At 49.3% G+C, this 15,606-nt stretch overlaps 1 protein-coding gene across 2 annotated transcripts; it reads right to left on the bottom strand.

Moving 5' to 3' along the window:
- Window positions 1–4,640: 4,640 nt before the first annotated feature.
- RPN1 (ribophorin I) lies at window positions 4,641–12,245 on the bottom strand. Of its 2 annotated transcripts, XM_014251770.2 has the most exons (11): window positions 11,960–12,245; window positions 11,137–11,201; window positions 9,664–9,970; window positions 9,202–9,411; window positions 8,054–8,246; window positions 7,628–7,727; window positions 7,220–7,358; window positions 6,931–7,050; window positions 6,232–6,477; window positions 5,027–5,240; window positions 4,641–4,922 (listed from the first exon to the last, which is right to left on the bottom strand). In XM_014251770.2, exons 1-10 carry the CDS (start codon window positions 12,185–12,187, stop codon window positions 5,058–5,060), a joined length of 1,791 nt encoding a protein of 596 aa, XP_014107245.1. In that variant the 5' UTR covers window positions 12,188–12,245; the 3' UTR covers window positions 4,641–4,922; window positions 5,027–5,057. The 2 variants fall into 2 exon arrangements, with proteins under 2 accessions (XP_014107245.1, XP_005522135.1); XM_005522078.3 differs by having other exon boundaries at window positions 4,641–5,240.
- Window positions 12,246–15,606: the final 3,361 nt, after the last annotated feature.

Raw genomic sequence — 15,606 nt, 5'->3', positions numbered from 1 at the left:
GGGACAGGGCAGGTGGGGGTATCCAGCATGGCAGTGGCACTCCCCTGGCACTGTCGGCCTCTAGTGGCAGTGGAGGCAGTGAGGTGCCATTGCAACACCCTCAGACCCCACAGCACCTTGGGGATCTTCTCCCATCCCTCTGGGCACTGCTGCCCAATAGCACATAGTCCTCATCCCAGTGCTGCTGCCTGGTCCCCCTCTGGGACGCAGACCACCTAGCACTGGTGAAGGAGTGGGTGCTGGGAAAGATGGTATGAGATATCCCTTACCCTTTGGCCAGAAGCAGCTCAAACTGTCCAAACCAGTCTCTGGGCCTCTAGTCCAAAGCCACCAGATGGTGCTGAGCAGCTGACAGACTGGGTAGACTGGGAACCAGGCAGCATTTCTGGGGATGGAGGGAGGGAAATGGTGAAACAGCAGGTAGGAAATCTGTCTTTCCATCTGTAGAGCCTGGCAGGGAATGTTCAGCAGGTCTGCCATGAGGATGGGGTATCCAAGGTTGTGGGCTCCACTGCAGGAATGGTCCATGGACAAATGAAGTGGACAAACCATGGATGCTGTTGATCCTGAGAACTTGCCAAAACTCCCTGTGCTAGTGCAGGGTGTGCACAGGTGTGATGAGGGTGTGATCCCTGAGGCTGTAATGCAGCAGGCAGCATTAAAGCATGACTGGTTGCATGATGCTTAGCATGTGCTCCAGCTCTGCTTCCTGCTGTAAGTGGTAGGGTCAGGTCAGCTAGAGGAGATGTTGCTAAACCAGGCGTGCTTTTGTATGTGCCCCCACAAGGTGTACAGAGATATGGCAGCCCCAGAGCCAACCAAAGACCTACAGGATTTGCTCCTAGTTAAGCCCAGTGATTTTCTTTTGTTGGATGAAAATAAATAAAAAGATGATTGGTCCTTGCAGAGCAGAGGGGAGGTGTCAGCATGGGGAGGGGAGAAAGGGTCAATGGTATGGAAATAGTACTATGCTATCCCCACCCACAGAGGATGGATGAGGGGCTGGCTAGGGCCAGAGGCTGTGGGTGGGAGTTACTATGCACCTAATATAAAACTTGATTTTCTTTCCAGTCCTTGAGTTCGAGCACCCACTGGAGGATGGGTTGGACCTCCTGGGCTGGTCTTCAGTTCTAGATTTTCCCTTGGAAGACTGTAAACAAGAAGTCAAAGATGGAGAAGCTGTTCTCTGGCTGCCCGGGACCACCAGGAGAAGCTGTGGGTGTGGGTATCACCCTGGTGAGCAGGGGAGGTGTGGGAAGGTGCTGGGAACAGTGAGATGCCTGTTCAAGGCAGGTGGCTGTGGTGGCTGGGATCTGAAATCATGGCTGCTCGCTTTCACTAGCAAATCTTGCATTTGTGTGGTTTCCTTTTCCTTCTGCTCCGTACAATTTTTTTTCTTCTCTCTGCATTTTGTTCCTTTTGCTGTGTTGCCCTTCCAACCTTTTGGTTCCAAACTCTGCACAGGAATAAAACTAAACACGAACTCCCAGAAGGGCTCAGCTTTAATTACATGTGAGATGTTAATCTGCTAGAGGGTCTCAAGTGCTCCTGTATTTGAGCCTTTCTTTTCCTTCTGCTGTTCTACAGTTCCCCTGGCAGATACCTCCCAAATTCTAACAACCTCCCCAGGCTATTTTCTCCGAGGAAGATCACAAGTGAACTTTCAAGCTCAGAAAAGCTTCTGTGAAGAGCAGCAGAGACAGTCCTTAAGTAGCTCCCACCTAACTCTTGAAGGCCTGTCTATTTTTGAAGGCGGCAGGAAAATGGACATGGTTCTCTCCATCAGCATGGGATTCCCCTTGACCACAGGTCTCAGGTTAGATGGCCACAAGTGTGGCTGAAAGAAAGAGGAGCCCTTGTGCCTGGATTCCCTGGTGGCAGTGCCTACAGCCCTGCCCAACGTTGGCTGTGATGCTTTGGGAACCTGCTGGCTGCAGTTCCTCACTTGATGACCTGCCAAGCCTGGAACAAATAAAGGATATCCTTGCAAAGCAGCAGCTGGAGTTCAGGAAGATCCCAAAGCCATCAGGGCCAGTCCCGGCAGGGACCTGCTGGAGTGGCCCTGGTGGCAGAAGCCAGCATGGTGACAGCGGCTGAAGGAATAAAGCAAATTCCCCCTGCCCCTCACTACATGGGTGAGAGACTTGAGCTCCCTTCACAGCTCCGCCTGCGCTGCCCTGCAGCAGCTCCTTCCTGTCCTCAGAGGGCACCTTGAGTCACGTTTCTGGCAAGAATTACCTGAGCATGTAATGGAGTCTAAGCAAGGAAATCATTTGAAAAGATCCCTGGATGTATTTACAGTTTGTAAAACCTAACCACGGGAGAGAGACTTTGAAGCCAGATCCCCTAGAGCCCTCAGAGCTGATGGGGAAGACAGCAGATAAACAGACAACCACCCTCCTGACCCAATACCCCTCATCCCTTCCCCCAATCCAATGGACTGGAAGCTGCTCCCTTTAAATTTGGCATAGACAAACAACCACAGCCCTAATTTGTCCATTTCCTGCCATCAGGTGTTGCTGCTCTGCCCCTCCCCTAGCTCCTGCAGGTCCTAAGCTCCTGGTAGGTGTTGTGGTTTTTCCTTTTTTTATCGTTTATTCACAGTAGTAAATTTGCAGGAATCCAGAAATGGCTGATGTTTCTAGGTCACTCTGCTGCTGAGTGTTTGTTAAAATGTTCCCTGATATATGTGCTGCTGCAGGAGCAGCACTGGGCCAGAAGGGATTCAGGGAGCACAGGCATGTCCCCCTGGGAGAGCAGCAGAAAGGAGCCGTGTGGAGAGGAGTGAGGCACCACTTCAGCACCAGCTGCTTTATTCTCAGCCTCAGGAACTGGGGCAGCTCTCCTTGGGGACCAGAGGCCTTTCTATCTGGGGCTGCCTGCATTCATCCTATTTATAGTTGCTGTCTTTGCAGATGTGGTTTCCATTAACAAGCACTATGAAGCTGCCCAGTAGCTGTGTGGGCTGAAGTGCATGCTGATTGATCAGATCCCCTTGGGATAGAAAGACACAGGCACAATCAACCCCACAGGGATTTGTAACAGGCACCACAAGCTCCATGTACCCTCAGGGGTCTGAACTGTGGGTCCAGCCAGGCAGACTTGGTATCTGGGAAGGAAGGGTGGCACTGCTTTTCTTCTGCTGAGGGAATGGAAAGTTAAAGGTATCTTTGGGATCACCAGTTTGATCCTTCTTCTTATCCTCTGGACCTACCTGCATTGGCTGGGTGCAACAGGCAGCCCCTGTCTGCACCTGGTACTCCCTGAGTATGGTGTGTGTTTTGGCTCGATAGATTAATGACAATTTATTTGATTTTAGCTATTTGCAGCTGGTCAGGCAGGACTCATTGTCTCAGGGCTCCCCATAGCACCTGCACAGGGAGCAGATTGACAGGAATTTAGGCTTGCTCACTCTGCTGCCAGGTGAGGTTTGTGGGCATGGTACCCGAGCTGGTACCTGGTGACAATGTGGTGGGTACCTGGGCTCAGGCACGCTACCAAACATTCAGAACAAACCACACTTTGGAAGCTGTGTGGTCTGGAGCAGAGGGCTTTCCAACTAACTGCATCCTCTGTACAAGGAGAAAAATAGCCCAGGAGAGGATAAAGACAACTTTTTATCTTAGATAAAAGGGGCCAGTAAGGAGCAGAGACAAGTGTGTCTGTGACAGACCTGGGCTATGTAAGTCCAGGACAGAGGGACAGCAATGCAGGTAGCCTGGCAAAGGGCTGGAAAAGTGTCCTGCTGCTTGTGCATATCCAAGCACAGGACTTGCAGGCAGCACTAAGCCATAGGGACTATGTTTGTCTCAAGCCTCACAGGGTGCCAGTGGAGGTACTGTGGCAAACCTTCACTCCCCAGCACAGCCACGTTTGGCACTAGTCTCCTTGTGAGCCACTGCTCTGTGGGGCAGCCACGTGCTGTGCCTGGTCTGCAGGCAACCTCCAAACTCCCTAGAGTCTGCTTCCCACAGGAAGCTGCAGGTGCCCAGTGGAGAAGGCTGCATACCACTTATCAGCTCTGCCCTGCACCTGCACCCACCCACAGGCAGCTGCCACCACCTGCAGATCAGGGCAAACATAGGGACATACAGCCCCTTCTGCCCTTTTGTTTTTTTCTGTATGAGTGTCTCTAACCACTTTGATCCAAACAACTATGCCAGGCAAAGGCAGTAGGAGAGAATTGCATTGCTGTCCCTGCAGCCACATCTGGGATAGTCAACAGTGAACTGAGGCAAAGATGCATAGGAAAAACTTAGGAGACTGATACTAACAGGGGATTGTGTACACCCCCCAAGGTATCCGAGTGAAAACTTACATGGGCCGCACAAAGGATGCAGGGACTTCTGTCAAATGCAGTACACAGTAAGAGGATGGCAGGAGGGGTTCTGTTGTTTATCTCCCTGTAAGGGTGTAGGTGCACGCACATCCTTGGGAAACAAGGGCATGGCCTTCTCCCCTATCTGGGTCAGGGCTTTGTGAGGTGGAAGATCTCTGACACAGCTCGGGGCACACAGCTGACAGGTGGCAGGAGTGGTCAGGGCTGACCTCTGTTCCACAGAGAACTGTACCGCCTGGCCACAGGCAGGATGGGGCCATCCAGCCCCTCCACCTCCCCCCAGCCCAGCACAACACGTAGACACAAGGCAGTGACTGTTTTATTTCAAAGTAGAACAAAGGTATCTTTTATTCTTTCCAGAGCTGAGACATTCAGCTTTGCCATGAATGTGTCTGTGCTCAGACTGGCTCTATGTGTGGTTTACTCAGAGCACATCTATACAGGGCAAACCAGAAGTGGGAGACTGTTTCATAACCTGGCTGAGTCTCACCTCTGGGAAAGAAATCCAATTATCCAGCCAAACATGATGGTGTGGTCCCTTGCACAGCATGTGCTGCTGAGCAGACAGGGTCTATAGAAAAATCTAAAAACAAAATGTACTTTCAGACATTCCACATCAACTTTCCCCCTAATTTTGCTGGGAATGAGTTTTGGCTCAAAGTGTATCACTCTCATCTCCCTTCATACCTTTGCCCTCTGCACAGCTGCTAAAGCAGAGTTACAGTGCATCAAGGATGTTGTCAATTTTGGAGACCAGGTCCTGGCGCTTGTTGGAATGCATCTTCTCATTCTCGATGTACGTGTCCTTCTTGAGCTTGCCTGCCACCAGCCGCTCCGCCTCTACTGACGACTTCAGAACCAGCTCCTTTACTTGGCCATCCAGCTTCTGAATCTCACTTACCTGGCAGGGTGACAAACCAAGGAAGTATTAGAGGAGACAAAACTGAACAAAAAAAGTCCTTACAGTGAAACTGGAATAGAAGAGACGGCAGATGATAGCAAAAGATGAAGTCAGTGCTTAGTAGAAACATCTCCAATCCCTGAAAGTTGCCTCCCGAGCCATCACATGATGAGGAATATTCCATGAATGGGTAACTAAGGAGTGCAGATAAAAGGGGCTCCAAGGACCCAGGAGCCGTACTGGCAAGAGACTGTTAAAGTGTATTTAATGATGGATTTTAAAGGTTTCAAGCTAAATCACAGCTCTGACAGCTGGAAGCTGTGTCCCTACAGTTCATGTTCATAGTGTGTGAGTGGTAGGTCTGCAATGATTTAATCAAGGTGGCTGTTGCTTAAATGGACCTTAGAGACTGAAGTGTCCCTCACTTGGGGTTAAGTGGCTATTTCAGGTAAAATATATTAAAGGGAAGGATAGTGGGTGTGTTTTCATTGTGCCATGGCTTTCAACATGGTAAAGCAAAACACCCCCAGAGGAGCATCGTGTTACCAAAATTCTGTCAGCACCAAATGCAAATGTGCAAGAAAATAAGAGATGAGGGAGAAGATTTTGGGTTGACTGGTGTGAGTAGTAGAGTTAGAACTGTTAATGTGTTGATAGTTTCCATTTTTGCTTAAGTGTCACTGCCATGAGCACAATGAGAAGCATCAGGATTGTGTTACAAAAGCATTAATCTGTACAAATGCAGCTGTTTCAAGGGCTGCTTAAGAAAGAGCACAAGCAGCTGTTTACCAACAACACTTATATGGCTGCATAAGTGAGATTACTGCAAAAATAACACTATTCACACGCCCTTGCAGAGATCAAGCCATTTTCAGATGAAAAAACCCAACCTAGACTAGCTGCAGAAACTAAACACCCAATTAAAACTCATGCAGAATATTTGACAGAGCCGAGAACAGGAGAGCTTATAAAACAAATTTGAATTTCTTACTTTATCACATAAGTCAGAGCCTTCTGTCTTTAGTTTAGACTGCAGAGAAGCTATTTCATTTGTCAGGGCCTTGTGCTCCATCTCCAAAGACTTTTTGCCACTGTTCAGGGTGGAGATGTCCCGTGACTGCTTGTATTTATTCACTGCTTCATCGAAGTGACGGTACAGCCCAAGCCTCTTGTTCACCAGAGTAAGCACCTGCTCTGTGATGCAGGCAACCTTCATCCTGGCTTCAGCAGCTGGATCCTGCAAGAGGACAGGAGGGAAGATCAAAGCTGTCATATCTTTGACCTGCACCAAGCCAGGCCTGCAATCTGCCACAGGACTGTTATAGAAACTTTTCCCTTTGCAATTAAGTTAACTGAGTAATTAGGTGCATGGTGCAAGTGTCGATTAGGGGAAGCACCCTTCAGCACTCAGTCAAGTCCAACAAATAGTTTAACAGTGAAAACACTACAGAAGGAGAACTGCAGACATCCCTTCTTCTCAGGGGGATTCCTTTTTATGCAGCAAGCAAAACTCTAGTTAGCTTTATGACACCAGATCAGCCCTACAGGAGCAGCAATGCTCAAGGTTTTAAACAACCAGTAAAACACTGGAAAGGGAAGAAAATTCAGCGAGAATTACTGGTATGAAAAATCACCATTCAACAGCTGAGAAATCTGCTTATATTCCCACAGGGCTCTCCATCATACAGACCTTGGTGATGGAGAAATCCAGCCGGACATAGACGATCACAGTGAAGAACAAGATGTAAAAGGCTCCAACCACCAAGAGAGGCTCTTGCAGCATCAGGATTTTGTTGAAAGTGTAATGAACCTACAAGAGAAATTCCAAATACTGAGCAGTGCCCCGTGTTACTGCAGGGTTAACTCCTATCCTCAGGCAGCAGAACTACGCAAGCAGTCCAGCAAGTGTTTATTTCTTAGGTGTTTTAACCAAGGTGCTGAATTCAGAGGAGGCACAACTGCTTAGAGGCTACACTCACCACGATGTCCTGGATGTGCTGTTCCACCAGGTTGCTCTTGTGTGCCACAATAACGGGACGTCCAAAAGTGTCCAGGTATGTGTAGTGAAGCTCGTCTGAGGCACGATTGATTTCATAGGGACTGTCCACATGGATATTCCTGTGGATAAAATCAGACATTCCCATATGACTCTATGGTGTTTGAGATGATGTAACCCAGGACTTGTCTAAGCAATTGTAGCCTCTAGCACAAGGTCAATCTTGCAGTTTAAACAATGCTCTACAAGGAAGCAAAGATGCGTTCCAAGATCTCCTCCATATGCACAGTCATGGTTTTGACTCAGTGTCCCCAGGCCATTAGAGCAGACTGGAGAATTGCCATCAACACAGCACTGTCTGCAGTAACAAGCCAGGAAGAATCACACTTACTTGGCTCCTTCTGGCAGGACAATCTTGACAGTCAGAGAGTCTGTAACTTGCTCATCAAACACGTGGTCAACAAACCTCATCTTCAGGGCATACTGATCACCTAAGAGTGCAGAGCAAAGAGGGGTTACAGTTCCTCAGAGAACAAGGGACAGCCTTGAAGCTCAGCTCCCACCCAGGCAGGAGCAGAATTTGCATGGATAATTGTGCAGCAGGGGGCACTAGCTCACTCAGATATATTTTAACCACATGTCTACAAAAAAACTGAAGGAAGCACAAAAAAGATGGATTTGCATATTCTAGAAAAAACAGCTGGCAACTGTTGTTGCTAAGGTCCTATGTACCACAGCTTTCAATTCTTTTCTGTACAGCAACTACCTTTAAACACACAAGAGGACATTTTTTATTCCCTTCCCCTCAGCCACCCACCAAGACTGTAGAGGTATTCGTAGCTTGGCAGGTTATAGCCAATGATGTAATGGGTTTTCCATCCCCCAAAAAGTGGGAATCGGGGACGGATCTCCATCTCCACAGAGTCATCCAGGACAAGAAGGTGGCTGGTGGAGATGTTCCCAATTTCATCTCTGTAATAGACATCCTGAGCAGCAGCTGGGAGAATGGTCTGTAAGGAGAGAAGCAGCAGTGAGTGCATCAGAGGGGAGCTACTTCCAGTGAAACTGACAAAACCAATAAATGCTGGTAAGCACCGAGAAACTGTGCTCCCACATAAGACATGACAAAATGGCCATTCAGTTGCACTGAGTGGTTAAATTGTGCTATTATAAGCAATCCCACAAGTGGCTGCCAGCACTAAAATCACTTGGGTCTCCAAATGAACGTGCTTTCTCCAGCCAAGTTGCAAACTGCCCAGACAGCAAGGGAACTCATCATGCCCACCAGGACAGCAATGCCCTTTTCACTCCAACTTGCTGCCCTATCTGACTGGGCTTGCTGGCTTTACACTCAGCAAAATGAGATTTCTGTTTGGCTGCAGCACCCTAGAGAATTACACAATCCTGGAGGCTACAAGCAGCGAGAAAGGCTTTGGTGCAGATGAGAACACATAATACTTTTTACATCTGGCTAGCAGAGCCACAGCTTTAATTCTTGTTGAGTGCCTTGTGAGCAAGGAATGAATGGGTGACTTTCCATTATTAATACAGTTCAACATGAAGAGGATATGACAGAGAGGCAACTCTGAAAATAAAGGGCTTGGGACAGAATGAGTGCTCCTTGCATGGTGGAAAACCCAAAGCAGAGATCTCAATACAGGGGTAAGGGATTTAGAAGGTCCATGAGATTGGAGGAGTGAGAGTGTGGAGAAACACTACATGTCCTTGTAAGTGGTCTGTTGGACCAGCAAATGCAATAAAGGGTATAACCTCCTCATGCTGTTTCCAAAAGCTATTCCTATCCTGCACAAGCTTTCTCTGAAAATAGACCAGAGTTTTAATATTCCCTTAAGACTGGGGTATCTTAATATCTTACAAAAGGCATCTGCATTTTTTTTTTCCCTCTGGGGATCTAAGAAAGGGGGAAGCCACAGTTATAAAAAAACACATGTGCAAAATGCCAACCTTAAAAGACTTGACAGAAGAGATCCCACTGTCTGGCTGTCTCTGGTAGTCGTATCTGGAGAAAGGCCCTTTCAGCACTGCTCCTGTGTGCTTTAAATCAACCGTCTCTTCAACTGCAATGTTACCCCAGTGAGACACCTCAATGACTCGTGTCATGCTGGTGATGGTCAGGAATGGACTGTTATTTTCATAGTGCACCTTCAGAGTGTCCTAGTGAGGGGAAAAAAGATAAACTGTCAGACCTAAAGAAGCAAGCTCCCCTCACAGTAATCCACTCCTTGTGCCACAGAGAACCCTCTTCGCAGATGCACATGTTCCTGGCCTGCACACAGTCTAACTCATGGCTGACCTGTGATTTCTATGTGAAAGCCTCTGCCTCCCACTCTCCAGCCTCTGAGACACATCTTCTGTGTCTGGAAAATGCTCTCTGCAGAGCCACAACACCTTTGCACAGAAATTTACCTGGCTGTATGGAGGGATGTCCTTGAAGGGGCCATATTCAATCATGTCCTCAGTGCGAGAAGGATTTCCCAGCTTGGTGTAACTCTCCACATTCCTGGAGGCCAGTTTGACACGGGTTGTTTGGGTCTTGGTGACATACGGTGAGTAAAAATAGTGATTTCCTTCAAAGACCACAAACTGCTTTTCACTTTGGGTGATGTGGGTGGGATAGGGCTGCAAGACGTGCGTGAAAACCATTTCAACAGAGACACGGATCTTGGCTCCTGGGGCCAAAGGAGATGGCAGCTTCACTGAGAAGAATTTCCCACTGGAAAGGAGAAGAACCAGTAAGTCATGTGGAATCTCCTTTGAAAGAGCATTCAGATCCACTCACTGCAACATCCCTTGTGGACAGGCAACCATGTATCACATGTGTACTGTGTGATCTGGGCAGGTATTTTACTTGCTTCTCCAAGACATAGAGATGTCTTGTCCCAGCAAGTGTGATTACTGTGCTGGGGAAGCAGCACAGCCTGAACTGTGTCCAGGCACAGTTACAGTCTCTGGTTCACATAAAAACACCTAGTTCCGTTTTTGATTCCTCCCTAATCCTGCACTTATAAAGCTTCAGCAAGAGTTTTTTCCAGTCTTCTCCAGATTACAGGAATAATCTGCATCAAAGGAAGCACAAGTCCAGAAGACAAATAACAAACATCTTAAGCACCTGCTCCCACAAAACCTGTTCACTCTCAGACTTTTGCCCACAGGATCTGAAATTAAGGAATGACTAGAATGGGAGCAAGGTTTTGGACTGCGGTTCTAGCGAATGGATTGGGACTACCAAATCTGTAAGGATGCATTGGACAGACTGAGGTGATGCCAGAAGCAAACATACTTCATGTCATGCCTGGTGGCCCAAGGGCAGAATCACATGAGACATCCAGCCATGTCAGAAGCCACGGTCTACCCTGGCAACTTAACTCCACAGCTACTGTACTCCCGAAACCCAGCTGCACTGGGTAAAGTGGTAAAGTCACTTTACAGGCAACTCTCAGCTCTCATGGCTCAGAAAACACCTGCCTGCAGCACCTACGTAATATTCCAAGCTTGGCAGTACAGAGCCTGATGCAAACAGCAGCATCTTCTCTCACAGCAGCAGGAAGAGCCTGCACTGGGTCACAGCAGGCAGTGCTCTGTGATGCTCTACACACAGCCACAGGGCACTAAACTCTCTGTAGTCACCACTGCCAACCATCTGAGAGCTCAAAATGGAGTAGTGGGTAAGAGCATGACCAAATGCTTCTCTCAGCTGGTGTCCCAGGGGGCCAGGGTATTACTCAAGGCACTTGAGTACAAGAGACTGAGCACAGCTGAGGAAGAAAACACTCATGATCTCTAAGTACATGGAACTGGGAACTCTGCTTCACTGTGAGGACAATTATGAACCCTCCCCATGCACAACTCTGGGTACTGACCTTAGAGAGTGACACTCACCTTTTGCCCTTAACTTTAGTCTCTTTCACTTCCAAGGTGTTCTCCTCCTCTTCCTCACCTTTCACCTGTTCCCAAACAACAAACGGGATCAGTATGCTGCTATTTAAAAGACTCAACACATCCAGGGCAAAGTTTGTAAAGTCACTGTAAGGAGTTTTTAGGAGGATGTCCCCCAGAAAGCTTATATATAACTAATGTAGTAAGAAAAAAAAAAAATTAAAGGCCCTTTCATAATGTTGTTCATGAATACCAATTGCAGTGTGGTAAGAGTGGAAAAAACATATACTGGAAGTTTCTGATAACTTGTATTTCCATGTTCACTCATCCTGGTTCCCAAGCCAGCACAGTCACAGTAACTTGCACAAATGAAAATACTGATCGAATGTTTTTGTGATTTCCCTTGTGACTGGGAAGTGAGCAAGCCTCGGGGAATATGGCTTGAGTTGAGGTATACTACAGAACTCCGCATACAGACATACTATACAGCACCGTCTGTACCTCTCTCTGCTGTATGTAGAGTATATCTAAAGTGACAATACTTCTGGGACTAGGACAGAAGGAAGCACCGTCCTACTGCTCCTCCGACCCTGCTGTGGGTAAGGGCCGGGCCCCCCGCCCAGCCGTGAATCGCCCCTCTCATCGCCTCCCAAGACTCCCACCTCCGTCCTCCCGCCGCGACACACCCCCACCATTGCCGTCCGGCTGCCGGGATCCGGGAGCGCCACTGAGGGCCGCCAGTGCCGACGTGTCCCTTCGGGCGCAGGGCCGGGCAGCTCCCGCGGCCCCCCGAGCGCGGCGCTCGGTGCCTTCTCCTCACACTCACCTGCACGCCCAGGTGGGCCAGGCGGGGCTCCAGCCCGGGCTCCAGCGCCAGCAGGAAGGCAGAGGCGGCCGCGCCACCCGGCGCATTGGCGAGGCTGAGCTCGGCCGAGATCTTGGCCAGGTGCGTGCTGAGGTCCAGCGAGCGCCGCACCTCTTCCAGCACTAAATTAGCGCTGGTCCCGGCGGCCGCCAGGCAGAAGAGCAGGAGGCGGCACAGCAGCCCCGCCATGGCCGGCACACCGCGCGGGGAGGGCACAAGATGGCGGCGCCCGCGCTGTACGGGCACGGTACAAGATGGCGGCGCCCAGTAGGGGAGGAGGCTCGCTATGGCGGCGTCCAATGGGGAAGGAGGCTCGCTATGGCGGCGCCCAGCGGCGCTGGAGGCCCGCCCCCCCTCCTACCCCCGTTCCGCGGTGCCTGAGGAGAGAAGCTGGGCGGGCTATTCCAGAGTCCCGGGGATGGTTTCGGCTTCGCGCAGTTCCGGCGGTTCCCGGCGCCCCGGCTCTGTCGGCGAGCTTGGGTGTTCCCGCGGGGCGCTAGGCGAGCCCTTGCTGAGCTCCCAGACCTGGGCAGGCCTCGGGGCCGGTCAAGCGCTGCTTGTTTGGCCTTACTGGGGTTTCCCACTTCTTTTTCTGCCCTAACAAGAGCGAAAAAACAACTATAAGGAATATTAGGCGATGCTCAGGGCTTTCAGGTGCTCCTCAGCCTCCTCTCCTGCCACGGCACAAAGCAGCTGTTTCTCCATGTCTTTAGCAGCGGCCGGTTCCTGCCTGGGCTTCCAGGGGGCAGAGGTGTCAATCCTGGTGGAAGTGTTGGGCATATAGCACAGCCCGGTGGAGCTTCGGTGTGGATATACTGGGATATAGCACCTGGCACTGCAAAGGGATGGACTTTGGTGCTTTTGATTATGCTGTTAATTAATGAGCCTCAAATTGGGACAGTGCATCTTGCTGGCGTTGTTGTTCTGGAAGGTGAGGTTTAACACAAATAGATTTTAAGGTGAACCCAAATTTTCAGTTAAAAAAAACAACACAGAAACTTGACAGCTAGGCGATGCCAGAGTACCAGCCCTGCGCTGACTTCAGGCAGCTGGGGAAAGGAAAACGTTAGTGGTTTAACACATGACTGGGGAAGAGGTGATTGACACTGTATTCCCAAATATCTAAGGCAGATAAAAGCAAGGAACGGATGTTGTCTGCTGTGATTGCTGGAGCAGGGTTTTGCCTGTGAGCCCTGTGGGACAACAGACCTTTCATGTTTGCATAATGTGATCCAGGACTCAATCTTTCTTTAAGATCCTAATACAAGTCACAGAGATAATTCTTTGATTTGGCCTGAGATTGCCAAGTATCGGAAGAGGATTTCCTATATTATTTGTTTGGATACGGAATCAAATAGCCCCTTGGCAAAGGCTAAATAGAATGGGATGTCTCCTGGTGTGCTGTGTTCAAAACAGCATAATTTCTCAGCTACCCTTCCTTTTCTTCCCTTACCACCCCACCGCCCCCCAAATTCCTGTCATGGAAATTTTCTTGGCAAATTATTTCCCTTTGATTTATGCAGACACCAGGCCTGTGAATTTGGCAACTTGCCCTGTAAGCATATCCCAGCACAAGCAGGTAGTTCTGTCACTGTGTTTCGGGTGACAGTGGTGTTCTCTTCCAGCAGCACAGCAGGAGGTGCCTGCAGGGGCGGGTTCCACCTCCTCAGCTTCATGTTTCCAGCCAGGAAAATGTTCTGGGTCCCTCTGCTCTCCAGGAAAAGCCTGTTTATCTTGGCTTTCTCCAAAGACCTGGGCTTTGGGGCCTGGAACTGGATAGGCATGAAACATGAGGGGCTGAGCAAAATAGCTGCCTCTAATTAAAGGCTGGCCAGTGGTGCTGCATCTGGGAACTCCCTCCACTTGTCTAGGTTTGGTTTACAAGTTCCTCTGCTAGGAATGGCTGTCACTGTCCTTCCATGTGTCACATGGAATAAATGAACTCCAGTCGGCCTCTTTAATAACACACACAGCTCCAGCTCTTATTTCCCCCTCCCTTAGGGCAACTTCTCTTGGTAAAGGGAGGGAAAGAAATAAATGCATATGTCCCTTATGCCTGGAAATAATTTGGCTTCAGTTGTTACATCCCAGGCCAAAAGTTGCTCTCCAATGGGTTCATCCCAGAGTCTGGATTTGACCTCTCTTGCCAATGCCAGTTTCAGTATGTGACCCATCCCAGACCCTGGTGAGTTCTAAACCAGACTATTGTACACTAACCCTGTGTTTGGATCCATTCCATATTGTGATAATTAAGTCATCCTGAGCTCGTGCATCATCTGTTTCAAGACTTCAGCCCTACCACATAGACTAAATTTGTCTTTGGGTTGAAAAGGTGCTGCCTTTGGGCTCGTTCAAGGCTTTAATTTGGCTCTTTGGGCTTGTTCAAGGCTGTGTTTGACTCTGCAGGCCCCTCTTGCCACTACCCTGTGAGCAGTGCCAGGCTGTTCTTCATGCAGGGCATCGGTCACAGCTGCTCGTGGCCCCTGGCTGGTGTGATGGTGGCTGGGACAGCTCCAGGGATAGCTCCAGGACAGCTCGGGGACAGCTTGCAGGCTGTGTTCTGCAGGGATAGGGTGCAGTGCCTGTGTGCAAATCTGGCTACTGAGGCCTGGTGCCAAGTAACAGAGAGAGACGGGAGTTCAGAACTGCTTTTTCTCTCTTTATATGTTATTTTTTTTGTTCTCTCCCCCTCCAGCAGTACTGTCCCAGAGAGCTGCAGGTCAGGAAGCAGCATGAGAGGTTACCAGACCCTGCTGCCATCCAGGCACTGCAGAGTGTCCCAGCTCCCCATGTGCTGTGAGGAGAGCGTGTCACCCTCAGGACCTCAGAGCAGTGGGAGGGGAACAACCGCGGTGGAGCCACTGCCAGCCCAGCCATCTGCCAGGGCTGAGGGACCATCGTGGTCTAATAAACGCCTCTGGCAGGAACAGAACCGCACCCCAGGAAAAGCTCTGCATTCCTCTGTTTTTACAGGACTGATGCCAAACTCAGAGCTGTGTCATCTGTCGGAGCAATTTGTTCTCAAAGAAAGAGGGAAGGAGAAGTTGTTTTCTAAAGGAGGGGGTTGGCTGTGACCACAAAAGCACACTGAAGCCTGTAGCAGCAGGGACCAAGATTTGTTCTGGTGTGGTCCTCATACCAGTGGGGATCTTGCACCAGGAATACGCAGGGATCATGATACAATGTATTGCTCTTTGAGGAGACCAGGTCAGGGACAGGAGAGAGTAAACAGGGCTGTGCATGTATAGCAGAAGTCATCCTGGCAAGGCCTTGAAGATTTTAATACAAATCTGAAAAAACCTCCCTGCTTCAGATTTTATTGGTGTTTCACCATTTAACCTTGTGTATGTAAAATCAGCCTGTTGGCTGCTAATGGGAGGCAGAGGATATTTCTCTCTCTTTATTCAGTCCTGAGCAAGGTGTTGCAGTTGCCAGCCATGAGAGTGCAGGTATGGAGAGGCTGAGTGATGGCAGAGTTTGTTTAGCCTTGCTAATGCCCTCAAAAAGCAACTGAAGAAAAAGAAGAACAGTCTTCCAGTTTCATTATTTTTACAGCCTAATTTTTTGGCTTGTCAGCACAACTCACACTGAGCCGAGGAAAACAAACT

This window comes from Pseudopodoces humilis, chromosome 13 (assembly GCF_049639895.1).
Source record: "Pseudopodoces humilis isolate 2021_Gansu_Grassland_sample_001 chromosome 13, ASM4963989v1, whole genome shotgun sequence".
Classification (NCBI taxonomy): domain Eukaryota; kingdom Metazoa; phylum Chordata; class Aves; order Passeriformes; family Paridae; genus Pseudopodoces; species Pseudopodoces humilis.
The sequence above is the reverse complement of the archived record's forward strand: the minus strand, read 5'-3'. Positions and strand labels throughout refer to the sequence as shown.

Coding starts and splice junctions, on each gene's coding strand:
- RPN1 (XM_005522078.3), bottom strand. CDS start 12,187: ATGGCGGGGCTGCTGTGCCGCCTCCTGCTCTTCTGCCTGGCGGCCGCC. Junction 8,247..9,201: donor CTTCTGTCAAGTCTTTTAAG/GTTGGCATTTTG, acceptor CTCTCCTTACAG/ACCATTCTCCCAGCTGCTGC. Junction 7,359..7,627: donor GTCCTGCCAGAAGGAGCCAA/GTAAGTGTGATT, acceptor TTTTATCCACAG/GAATATCCATGTGGACAGTC.